This window comes from Carassius auratus, chromosome 1 (assembly GCF_003368295.1).
Source record: "Carassius auratus strain Wakin chromosome 1, ASM336829v1, whole genome shotgun sequence".
NCBI lineage: Eukaryota > Metazoa > Chordata > Actinopteri > Cypriniformes > Cyprinidae > Carassius > Carassius auratus.
Genome location: NC_039243.1, coordinates 28,025,136 through 28,037,444, shown reverse-complemented (window position 1 = coordinate 28,037,444; position 12,309 = coordinate 28,025,136). Strand labels below are relative to the sequence as shown.

The following is a 12,309-nucleotide window of genomic DNA, read 5'->3' as shown; positions in this document are numbered from 1 at the left end:
TAAATGTTAAGACTCGTCCACACCCCACTAAAATGCCTCGTTTACACACGCCCCCCACGTCTACGTCATGATGTGGGAGGTTTTGTTCATGCAAAGAAAGAAGGCATTATAACTTTATTGTTGCTGCCACTGCTCTACCGCCATGTTGTTAAGACGCTGTGTGTTTTGTTGTGTAATAATGATACATTAAATAATATATTAATTTTGGTCAAATGTATACTAATTGGTTACAATTTTAAATCACTGATGAACTGTTATGGACTTGCTGCAGCCTCCCAGATTTACAGAATGATATAAAGAAAACAATTTAGCACATAAAGAATGTATATGCTGCAAGATAATAATTGTCTAAAATAACATCACTTTCTATTTCCGGGAAAACTGTTTCACCCTGAAGCAAATGGTTCTCATGGTTTTTAGGGACCCCCACGTTTTGCAGTACGCCTCTGGAAGCTATTATTAACCTTCTCTGAGTTGTACAGCATGACTACTGCTTCAGGAAGAGACAGAGAGAAAGACAAGAGGTGGTCTACTAATTATTTCAGCATGGTTGACTCAGATCATCCTTGACTAAACTCCTTACTGGATATGCATGTCACTCTAGTTGCAAGTGTTATTCAGCCTCCCAAACAACAGCTATCACTATTCAGACCCTCTGTAAACAAGCTGTAAACAAATCCAAACAGAAATAAACATTTAAAGGTACAGGTTGTAGGACCTGCCACGAGAGGGCGCACAATCAAAACAATAACAATCGCATGGTTTGATGACGCTGAGGAGGAGCGTGGAATGATGGGTTCCCTTCTCGAGGCGGTAACTCAACATTACATCAGCTAAGATGTATATGGGAACTCCTCCCTTCTCCACTTTCGCTGACTCGTTCCCGCCTCTCAGGGAACCAAGGTTACGATAGCAACCGGAGACAATTTGTTGTCTTCTACCCAACCGCTGACGGCCATCAATCAGACGGAAAGATAAATCATGGATTTAACGCTAGTTCAACGATTTGCGCGAGGAGATTACATACAAAGTCAATGCAAAGACACGATCAAAGATGCTGACTGATAACTAGGAGAGAATAAACCAGTTAGCTACACAATGTGTGATTGACAAATAAAATCAATCATAATATTATGTTTGAAAGGTTGTTTTCTCAGTTATTATTATTGATAAGCATGATTTGGCATTAAAAAACTGATAATGCATCATTTCTACAATTGATCATTTCTTTTTTCAGCAGATTTATTCATTATTTTTATCTTTATACAAATAGTTGTTTTAATTTATTTAATAATTTATTAAATTATTTTGACAATAATTCAGAATTGTAGTAATATTTATATGTATTATAATATTGCATGTCATTATAAAAAGTGTATTTAAGAAGTTATCACTTTTAACTACTTGCTTATCAGTGTGCCTATTACATATTGTCTGTTTATTAGTAATTATAACGCATTTATTCTACATGACCATCTAAGCTACTTCCCTAATCCTACCTGATACATAAACTTAACAACTACCTTGCTAACTATTAAAAAGCAGCATATTAGGAGTTTATTGAGACAAAAGTCGTAGTTAATGGTTTGTTAATAGCTAGATTTGGACCTTAAAATATAGTGTGACCAAATGCACAACATAAGATTGGCCCCTATTAACTGTGAAGAAAGTCCAGGTGAAAAAATCCTGGAATTGCCCTTGCATGCCAATGACTGCATGCTGCTTCAATAGATGCATTTTGCAGCATTGAGGTTAACGATTCATTGATTAATTGATGGTTAATTCAAATGACAATCGATCATGGAAATGACCGAAAATTGACATGCCTAGTCTGGTGTAGACAACCACCCCTTATCTTATAAATCTGTGGAGTGCTAACAAATTGGAAATCAATTCTTAGCTTAAATTACATGAATATAAGTACGAGCAAGCACAGTACGTACAGCTGCAGGTGCCTCTGCCCAGGTGTAAGTTCACATTCAAGATGACACCTGTTGATTATGTAATATCATGATTGCGACCATCTGTTAATATAAATTGATAGGGTTCTTTCTAACCTTTCCTGTTCCTTGTCATTGGTGCATTTGCATTCACAGCAGTGCACTAATGATTACCTGCTGTGAGCAAATGCCATCAAATGTCACCATCAGCAGCCGGGCAGAACCAGAGCTGCTCAGATAGATGCTGAGGCAGGGAGATTAATGAAACAACATGAGCCACAAAAAAAGAGACCATTACTAAATCATAATGAACATGAACAATGTCAAAAACTATAATGATAGTAAACGTCTGGTCTTAGATTTACTTTCGCCGTAACGTGTATGCTTCTTGGCGATGTACAGTAGTACTGTTCAAAAGTTGGATTGGTAAGGGATCGGTAATATTTTTAAATGTTTTTGAAAGAAGTCTCTTCTGTTCACCAAGGCTGCATTCATTTGATCAAAAATACAGTAAAAACAGTAAGGGTGTACTCACACTAGGTTTTTGAACCACGACCGAGCATGTTTGACCCCCAAAGCACGGTTCGTTTGACTAGTGTGAGCGTCCCGTGCAGCACTCAGGTAAGGCCCATTCAGCCTGGTTCTGTTGGGTTCAGGCGCGGTACACAAGCAGTGTGAGCGATAACTGTACAGGAGTACGGAACAGATACCGCTTTGAGTCATCATTACGACCGCAAACATTCTATTACTATTACTATACTACACTACATTTCTCAATTAATTGAATTCAATCAAGTATATTTAGGTTTATAATGGCTCGGGTTCTCACCTAATAATTGTGCTCGGGCTCAGTTCAAGGCAACAATGCCTAGTGTGAGTACATCCTAATATTGAGAAATATTATCACAATTTAAAATAAGTTTATTTCAATGTGCATATATTTTAACGTAATTTATTCCTGTGATACAAAGCTGAATTTATTTTATCCATTACTCCAGTCTTAAGTGTCAGATCCTTTTGAAATCATTCAAATATGCAGATTTTCGACTAAAGAATAATTTCTTATTAGTATCAATGACGACGACAGTTGCACTGCTTCAATAATACTACACTTCAGTTACGTATGGGCAAAAACATTACCTCTTTAAACTATAACTCTTACATATAATGTAAATAAATCGTTAATATATTTATATATTTTAATCAATTATGTAATTACATTATGCATATAGCTTATTACTATATTAACAACACGATTTCTAAACTATGAACTACAAAAATGTACTATAAACTAATAGTTTGCAAGTAAGTTCTGTCATAAAGTGTAAGTAAACATTTTTAACTGTGGTGTATCTTTGCAAAAAAAATTAAATAAATCATAATCCCTGATTTGAAAGAAATGACAGAGGATCTAATGACAGCAGGTTAAAGCAGAATAGCAGGGTGCTGGTGTAATAGCACTGATAAGGAGGGGCAGACTGGAAGATCGATGGGGGAAAGCTGACAGCACTGAATATGTGCAGATGAAAACAGATAAAGGCATTCCACTGCCCAAAGCCTCAACCGTTTCATGAGCTGCCGCATCGATCTCATGGAAAGCAAAAATATGTGCAGTGTGCATGTGTGTCAGTCTGTGTTTGAATCTACACAAGACTCTGAGCTGTAAGGCTTAGGGTTGGGCCGACAGACCATGCCATCGTCCATGCATCGTGATGCAACACCCCCCGCCCCTTTTTGAATGCACGTTCGTTTTTTAGTTTCACCATCACTTTTCAGATTCGCGAGATTTGCGCAAGTTCTCTGTTTATACTATGGAGCAGAAATACTTATCACATAATTTACTAGTTTGTTTGTTCGTCAGTGGTACTGAAGATCTGCAAATCATTCCCCATCGTTCTCAGTCATCTGTCATTACACAGTGTCTACACCGGATGCAAAAGGAAAATACTTTTCCGTTACTTTGAAACAGCAATAGAAAAATCTAGAAGAAGCTCATCATTGTGGTCCAGGGATTTCCTGAACGTTAAGACTTGTCAAGCCCTCATTATTTTTACTAAAATAAGAGGAACAATGCATGGAGATGCAGCTGATGGTTGCTTAGCAATGACAGACACCTCAGGAGATCAACGGGCCGATCGCTTTGGAAAGAATGAGAAAGTGGCGTATTGAGAAAGCAGATATTGAGCACGGATTGCAAATGCAATGATAAACAAAAATGTTTAACAAAAATCAAAAATGTTAAAAAAGAGGGAAAAAAGTAAATGAATAAAATTTTGCAATAAACAAATATGTGATATTTTTGGGTTCACATAACGATATAAAAGAAATTAAAAGTGGAATGATGCGAAAACCTTATGTTGAAAAATAAAGTAATTGTAAACTGATAATCCGAGTCAGAAAATCTGAATTTAAATTAGAATATAACAGCAACACACCATGAACTAAGGTATATAAAAACAATTTATAAGCGACGTAATGGATTGCAATTACAGTACAACGGATTTTATGTCACATAGCAACTGCACAAACTAAATTTTAGAAACCATAACCCTGAAATGTTTAAAGTTTCAAGACATACCCGGATCAGCTGAATTCAGAATTTGTCTAAATGTCCATGTGAGGGTGTCAACATTTTTGCACAAATAAGCAACATGGGATTTTGAGTTTGAGCCCGCTACCCTATTGTCAAGGCAGAAGGCTGTAAGTCTTTCCAAGCAAATCCCATAAATCCCACAGAACAATAACAATCTCACACATACCACAATCACTGGAACACACTGAGCGACCCACAATGCACACAATGACTGCCATTTAGTAACAGGCAGGAATAAAAGCAACATAGTTTTAAGACAAAAATTGTATTAACTGTTAAAAACAACAAAGCATCTACTTACTTGTAGGATGCGCTGAATGATGGCAGGTGGGGCGATAAAACTGGACATGCTGTTTAAGACTTTCATAGTAAGCTCTTTTAATGCTGTGGAAAAAGAGAAACAATCAGGACTGACTGAGCACTCAGCTAAATTCATTATACACCAGTGGCTCTTCTAATGTCTGAGATTTTTTTTTTTAAATGTAACTATTTTTTTCATCAGTTTTAATTATTTTCATTTTTATAAAAGGAAGCTTTAAAACACTTACAGTGGGTACAGAAAAGAACCCCCCCCCCCCCCCCCACTTAAAATAATAACATGTTGTTGCTTTGCAGCCTGAAATCAAGTCAGACACAGTTTTTGGTTTATCCAGCTGCACTTTAATAAGTGCAACTTGTAACATCCAAGTGAAAGATACAAGTATAACACCATCATGTTAGAAAAAGATTAAATAAAAACAGAATTTGAAAAAAGGATCACCCTCTTGGGTCAGTATTTTGTTGAACCAACTTTTGCTTTAATTACAGCCTTTAGTCTGTTGGGATATGTCTCTGTCTCCATTAATTTCACAATATTTGCCCTATCTTCTTTGCAGAACTTCTCAAGTTCAGTTAAATTTGATGAGTGTTTGTGGACTTGAGTCATTTCACAGATTTTTGATGGGAATTAAGTCTGGGCTCTGACTAGACCATCTTTTCATCTTTTCTCCTTCAACCTATGTATGCTCAGTTTTGTTGTGTGCTTTGGGTCACTGACATGTTGGAAGGTAAACCTCCTTCCCATTGACAACTTTCTGGCAGTGGACAGAAGATCTTCTCAAGAATTTTATGGTATTTTGCCCCATTCATTTTTCCTTCTATCCTGACAAGTGCTTCAGTCCCTGCTGCAGAGAAACAGCCCCATAACAGGATCTTATCACCTCCATGCTTTACTGTAGGAATGCCTGTATATCCACATCAAGATGTCTCTTCCAATATCACAACTTGACAGATTGGCAAAATTAAGAATTCTGAGTTTCCCACTTGTAAATACAAATTCTCTTGTAAATGCAGAATTTCTGATTCAGTTTGAAGGCTGCATTAATCTAATTTAATCTATAGATTATCATTTCTGTATCTTTGATTGCACTTACTGGTAATTATAATAATTGCCCTCACCTAAGAAGGAGCCTGTGTTATTTACATGACTTCCTTCCTGCATTAAAGTGTAGTTTCGATTTAAGCAATTGCCCTTCTATAGCCTATTAGCTGTGCTAATTAGAAGGTGGCCACAGTTTCCACTTAGTGTCTTAGACTGTGTATTTATCTGATGTCTTCCACATCAGCGGAAGTGTTCGCCCCTATTTGTGTGAAGAGAAATTAGTGTAAATACCTGTGACTTCACCGAGCAAAGAAACCGTCAACGCACTTAAGTACTATTTGTATCCTCCCTTTAAACATTCTCCTTTTCTGTCCTCTCTTTGCCACCTCTCTCCTCTCCTCTCTCACACCCCCCCTCAGGTAGGCCGGGGTGGGGGCATTTGTCTGCTAATTTCTAACAAGTGGAAATGCTCAACCCACACTCCAGTATGCAATTATAACTCATTTGAATCTCATTTGATCACTGCAACAGCTCCTATAAAATGCCAGTTTGTGGTAATTTACTGCCTTTCAGGGCAAATTCTATCCTCCTTCCAAGAGGAGCTGGATGGGCTGCTGTCCTCTTTCCTGGAGGATGGCAGTCTACTTTTAGTCTTTGACGACTACAACATTCATCTTGACAAGCCTTTTGCTACATACTTCCATTCACTCCTTGGTTCATTTGATCTCAAACGACTTACCACTACAAGCACGCACAAATTAGGCAACCAACTTGACAATTTAGACATGCAATTGTATTGCAGACAACATTTTGGTATAACCCCTACATACAGTATCTCTGACCATTTCTTCATTACATTTAAACTACATTTTGCTACCTAGGTGCCACCAACGCTATACCTTTTAGGCTATGTTCACACTGCGAGCCTTAGTACTCAATTCTGATTTTTTAACATGGTTCTGAACTGACGATGTGAGCAAAAGAACGATACAAACAATTTTTTTTTTCTTTTTTTAACAACAAAATTATCCCAATTCTTTCTCAAAACTAGTCCAAAACTAGCCCAATGATGTTTAGGGAGATAAACATTGTGTTAGTGGCATTGCATCAACCCACTAAAAGTTGAAAAACATCCCGCGGCTCCAGAGGAAAATGTAGCCCAATTCTGCAAGGAAAATAGGGATTTGGCAACACTTGCGCAGCGTGCCGTCAAGTTCAAGACATTGATGTTTGCATATAGAACAGCCACAGGCTCAGCACCCACCTAGTTCCACTCACTACTACAAATCTACATCCCCTCCAGAAGTCTGCTAGAGAGCGACGCCTCGTGGTACAATCACAGAGAGGCTCAAAATCTCTTTCCAGAACATTCTCATTCATCATTCCGGACTGGTGGGATGATCTTCCCTATCTGGACTGCTGAATCACTGACAATTTTCAAGCAACAGCTGAAAATTCATCTGTTTCAAAGCTACTTTATTCAGCTTCATCCTAAAAAAAAATACTTCTTTCTAGCTTGTACCTATTTGATCAATGCCTAAAACTTGGTATTACAACCACTTCCTGTGTCTGTTTGCCTCTTTAAGAAAAAAATCGCTTTATGTCTCCCCCAACTGTAAGTCTCTCTGGATAAAAGTGTTTGCAAAATGACTAAATGTAAAATAAATGTAAATGTTTGTCTCACCATCTGAAGTGTGTTTGGCATCGGCACCTTTGAGTAGTTTCTGTGGTGACATCATCGCCTCGAGGAGAGGAAACCACAGAGCCTGAGAGTGAGAGAAGATTGATGTACACACACACACACACACACAGTGAGAGGGAATAAGAAGATCAATACATTCTGTTCATGAAGAAGACAGCTCAGGATGATCAGACTACACACACACACCTCTCTTTGCTGCTGGTTGAGACCATGTGAGCTCCTCTGACACAAAGCAATGATGTCATGGAGAGCTTCCTCCACTCTTCGTAACAGACTCTGCACTTCATCGCCTGTCTCCCCCTCTTCACCATCAGGCTTGTCTGCCTCTGAGCCTTTCAGGGCAAGTTGGTGGAGTTCGCCCTTCAGGGTCTGAGAAGCAGATATCAACAGATCGATAGCACATTTCCACTTGCCCTCTCTGTCTCACCAGGGATATTTAAGACACTGTTCTCTGAAACACCATCCAAATGAACTGGCTATTTCTGAAGATGCTTTCACATTGGCAGTTTAGTCTGAAAGAGGGCATAAAAATTTGATTGCTAAAATGTGAACGCTGCCATGCAGACCGCAAGTGGTATTGAACCTGAGACTTCATGCAGAAGTTTTTCTGAGTTCAGTTCCTCTGGAACTGTGGCACAATTTGGATGAATGTGAAAACAAGTCAAACTCAGGTGACATGAGATGACGGAAAATACACCAGTGTTCGATAAAATCGAAACAAACAGTTATCTTTCTCTCACAACCAAAAACACACTTCTTTGGTGACATTATTGATTTTGTTGTTTAAAAACAAAATAACAAATGCTTCTTGAGCAAGTCCTGCACAGCAGAAGAGTATATAAGTCAGAATGCATGAAATAGACCAAGTTATCAAGCTATCATATATTAGTATCAATGTCGAAAATATTGCAACTTCATATTGTATGCAGTTCTGCAGTTGTTTCCACAGGACACATTTTTGCATTTAAAAACAGATGAACATTTAACAGAATGTCAGTGAGGTTGGTCTTTTTCAAAGTTGAATATCAGCATTGGCGATCTAGAGATGCAGAATAGTGAGATGCAATGAAATGAAACAACTAAAGACTTTCTGCCACATAGCAAACTTCAAATTTAGAGATTGTGTTTTTTTACAGTAATATTCAGTAAAATGAAAGTTGTTTTATGTTTAAGTTGGACGTTTAGAGGAGTTTTCAGAATTTTTCTGTTTCAGTATTCAGTATTTCAGTAGTTACCATTATGCAGATGAGTGTTGTCTGTACTTAGGTATGGGCAGTAAGTGAGTAATAGCTATGCTAATGTCGGTACTGACATCAGTCTTTTCTTTTTTGTTCATTACATTGTGTATAATGATTTACACAATGCTGCATAAATAAAACTTTATTAAATTAAGTAAGGGTGTTGAATAAATTTTTGATCATGCTATTTTCAGTGTAGAATGATCTTAATTTAGCATGAGGGGAAAAGATTTCACAAGGGGTTCAAGTTGGTCACACAGATTCACAGTATAGACTAAACGACTTCTGTGTAAGTTGTGCTTCAGATATAACTTGGATGAAATGAAACCATAACGTGAAAATCAAAATGCATGCATTTTCATAAAAACTATGTCTGTTTTTTTCTAAATGATAATTTCTGTTTTAATTTAATGACATGAACTGTACAATTAGGCTGCATTTACAATGTAATGGATGCACAGATCTCAAATTTTGACATCTTGATATTTTGTCCTGTCTTTTACATTTACTTAACACAAACCTTTACTTCATTTTTTCACCAAGATGGGCCTTTTGAACCTGAAGTGGACTTGATTGTTCCGTCTCGCAAATATGTTACAACAAAGTGAGAGCACTCCTAGCAGAGTATCCATGAACATACACACTGTGTTCAAAAGCAGTCTCTGAAGTAGCTTCAGACATTAATATAAGGTCATGCAAAATGGTGATTCTCCATAAATAGTGACCACATGAGGGTAATATCAGTTACAAAGAATTTGAGGTGGTTTTTAAGTGCATGCTCTGATACCATTTACCAGAGAGTAGCAGTGAAATCCCGTTTTAGTGATATAAAGCAAGAGTAGTCCTGGTCTTCATTAAGAATCTGCTTGTAAACATCCTGTCCTTGATGTTTAATTGTATGTAATAAGATCTGCTTCCTGTACCTCTCTCTCTAGCACTCTGTAGTTCAGGGCAGTGCAGCTCCCACACCAGACTCTGATATACCTAGTCAGGACACATATAATAGTGCACTTACAGAAGCTGAGCAGGATGTGATGGCATGCCAAACTTCTCTAATTTGTGCAGAAAATCTGCTGACATGCTATTCTGACCAAAATGCTGGTGTGACAAGATCGGGTTAACTTCTCTATGATGGTTATTCTCAGAAAATGCTGACCCTCTCGACTCTGGAAGTTTCCATCTATGTCTGGTCACCAATTTGAAGTTCCCTATAACCTACAATCAAATTTTTGGTCGTACTAGTCCGGAGCTGCACTGCCAAGAAATACAGTATAACCTAATAACATTGCAGTCATTTCTGGTGAAACACTCATGAATTAATAAAGTCAGGAGGAGTGGGAATAAGCTTACAACCCCTAAAGTGTTTAGAGTTTGTTCCTACTTACATCATCTGTGGTGTTTCATCAAAAAGCCCAAGATTTTACAGCATTTTATACCCATACCTTGGAACATCATCTACTACCCTCTCCATTACTGATTTTCTTAAGTTACAACTCCACCTTTTTAAGTGTTCCTTAATCAATTTTTCACAATATGTTCAGAAAAAAAAATACAAAATTGCAAAAGAAAATAAAATATTGTCTGATAAACAATTGTGTCACTATTAAATTAAAGCAGGAATAAAAAAACAATACTCAAGTATCATCAGCAAATCCTGACATTGCTCAGTGATTTACTAAAGAGCAAGTTCATAATTAAATATTAGTGTAATTTATAGATGGGGCTCACAATCCCCAATATGGGCAAGATGCTGAATTGTACCTGAATGTAGGTGATGATGGTAGGGAAGCAACAGATAATGAATTATGCTTTATTTTATTACTTTGTATTTGTTATTAAAATATCAAGACAGTTTTATAACATTGGGGCAGTTTATAGATCAATCTGTGTTAGAGATTCCGGGGCCGGGTCAAATTCAAGGGTTATTACTTGCATTTGCTCTATTATGAAATGTTAACAAGCTGTCAAAAATTAACTTTTTTTTTTTTGTAAGGTATTTTTTATTGTATTTCAATCACAATGGAGCAAATGCCATTTAAAGCAGTCAATAAGCATTTCAAGCTAGCATAAATCCTCTTGGCCAGTTTTCTGCAAGCTTGTGTGGTGCGAAGAGCTCAAACCTGTAGCAGCACTTCAAAAGCTCCCTGCACATCTCCCTTCTTCTCCAGCAGGTAGGCCGTGGCCTCATGCAGCTTGTGTTTCTCTGTGATCTGTGATTAGACAAGACAGAGAGGTGCCAGTCAATTGTGTTGCAGTCAAATTGTCAAGATTATCAAGACGAACGATCCACTCCAAGCTACCCACTGGAGGAACAGGCTCAGACTCCGAGTGAGAGGTGAGATAGTTTGTTTCTGAGAAACCATTCCCATAATGAAACATTCGAACACATTCTGAAACCAAACAGACGTCAAAGGCAGAGAAACACAAACAGGCATCCATGAACACAAAAAACAGGGCAACTGAGAGCATCACAGAGAATAAAAATACAATACAGACTGACATAAACACAGCAGCAAGCAGATGGGTTTGAATATGGAGACATACAAATAGCAGTGAAACAGGAATAAGGCAAGATGGCAGGACTTCAGAGCTTACTGTGTATGCACGTGTGTGTGCATGGTGTCTGTTCAAATATTTAGCAGGTGCCACTCTTACTCTGTAACTGTATTGATTCTCTCTTCTGCCCGTCTGTCTTTCTCAGCACTTCAGCACATGAGATATCTCCCTTCCCTCCCTCCATTATTCATTCCTTTGTTCGTTCCTGCAGGCATCTTTCTGCCTGAGCCTGTCAACCGGCCCTCTAATTACATCAGATTGCCAATCTTTACTTGCTCTATCATTGGTTTCATGTTGACTGATTAGATAGTGTGTGGTCTCCTAATCTTTAACATGCCAATGCCAAACCTGTAGTTTGAGGAATGAATTCAGCAATCATCTGTATTTCAGTGCAAAAACTTCTGATTATCTTATTTACTAACAGCCTGCAATCCTTTTAAAAAGGACCCTGATAACTAATAATGGACAGTGAAAGTCATTGGTGGGCTTAACTGGCAGCTCTAACTACAGTACGAATCAGTACAGCTTTAACGGCATCTGCAAGTAGTTTCAATAGGAAAAAAAAGAAATGCGTTGCATGGGGAAGTTTAGTGCGGAGCTAAAGTGTTCTCCGCTAAATGTATTTCCAGTCTGTGTGTGCAGCTAGAAGTAAGTTTAAATGTTCTTATCTTTATTGTTAATATATTTGTGTATTGTTGCTGTTGAGGCTATTCACGGACTGCAGATATTAACGATTCACGCGTCTTGATCGTGATCCAGCAAACATCAATCTTCTTGTGTGAATTAATGTGATTATAATTATTTATGACATTTGTTTACAAGCTTATCAGAGCTGTTACATGGATTATATGCTTATTTGCACATGTACCGATAAATGCATCAAGTATGATATTCTAAAATTGCACCAACATGTGGTTTAC

General features: G+C 37.7%; 1 protein-coding gene across 2 annotated transcripts in view; it reads right to left on the bottom strand.

Annotated features, from left to right (window-relative positions):
• Positions 1 to 12,309, bottom strand: part of LOC113106217 (VPS8 subunit of CORVET complex) — a 114,129-nt gene that overhangs the window by 32,413 nt on the left and 69,407 nt on the right. For both annotated transcript variants that reach the window (XM_026267907.1, XM_026267915.1), the window contains 4 exons: positions 10,954 to 11,043; positions 7,782 to 7,964; positions 7,578 to 7,659; positions 4,835 to 4,917 (listed from right to left, as the gene is read on the bottom strand). In XM_026267907.1, coding sequence (XP_026123692.1) covers positions 4,835 to 4,917; positions 7,578 to 7,659; positions 7,782 to 7,964; positions 10,954 to 11,043 — 438 coding nt within the window. The remainder of the gene's footprint in view (positions 1 to 4,834; positions 4,918 to 7,577; positions 7,660 to 7,781; positions 7,965 to 10,953; positions 11,044 to 12,309) is intronic.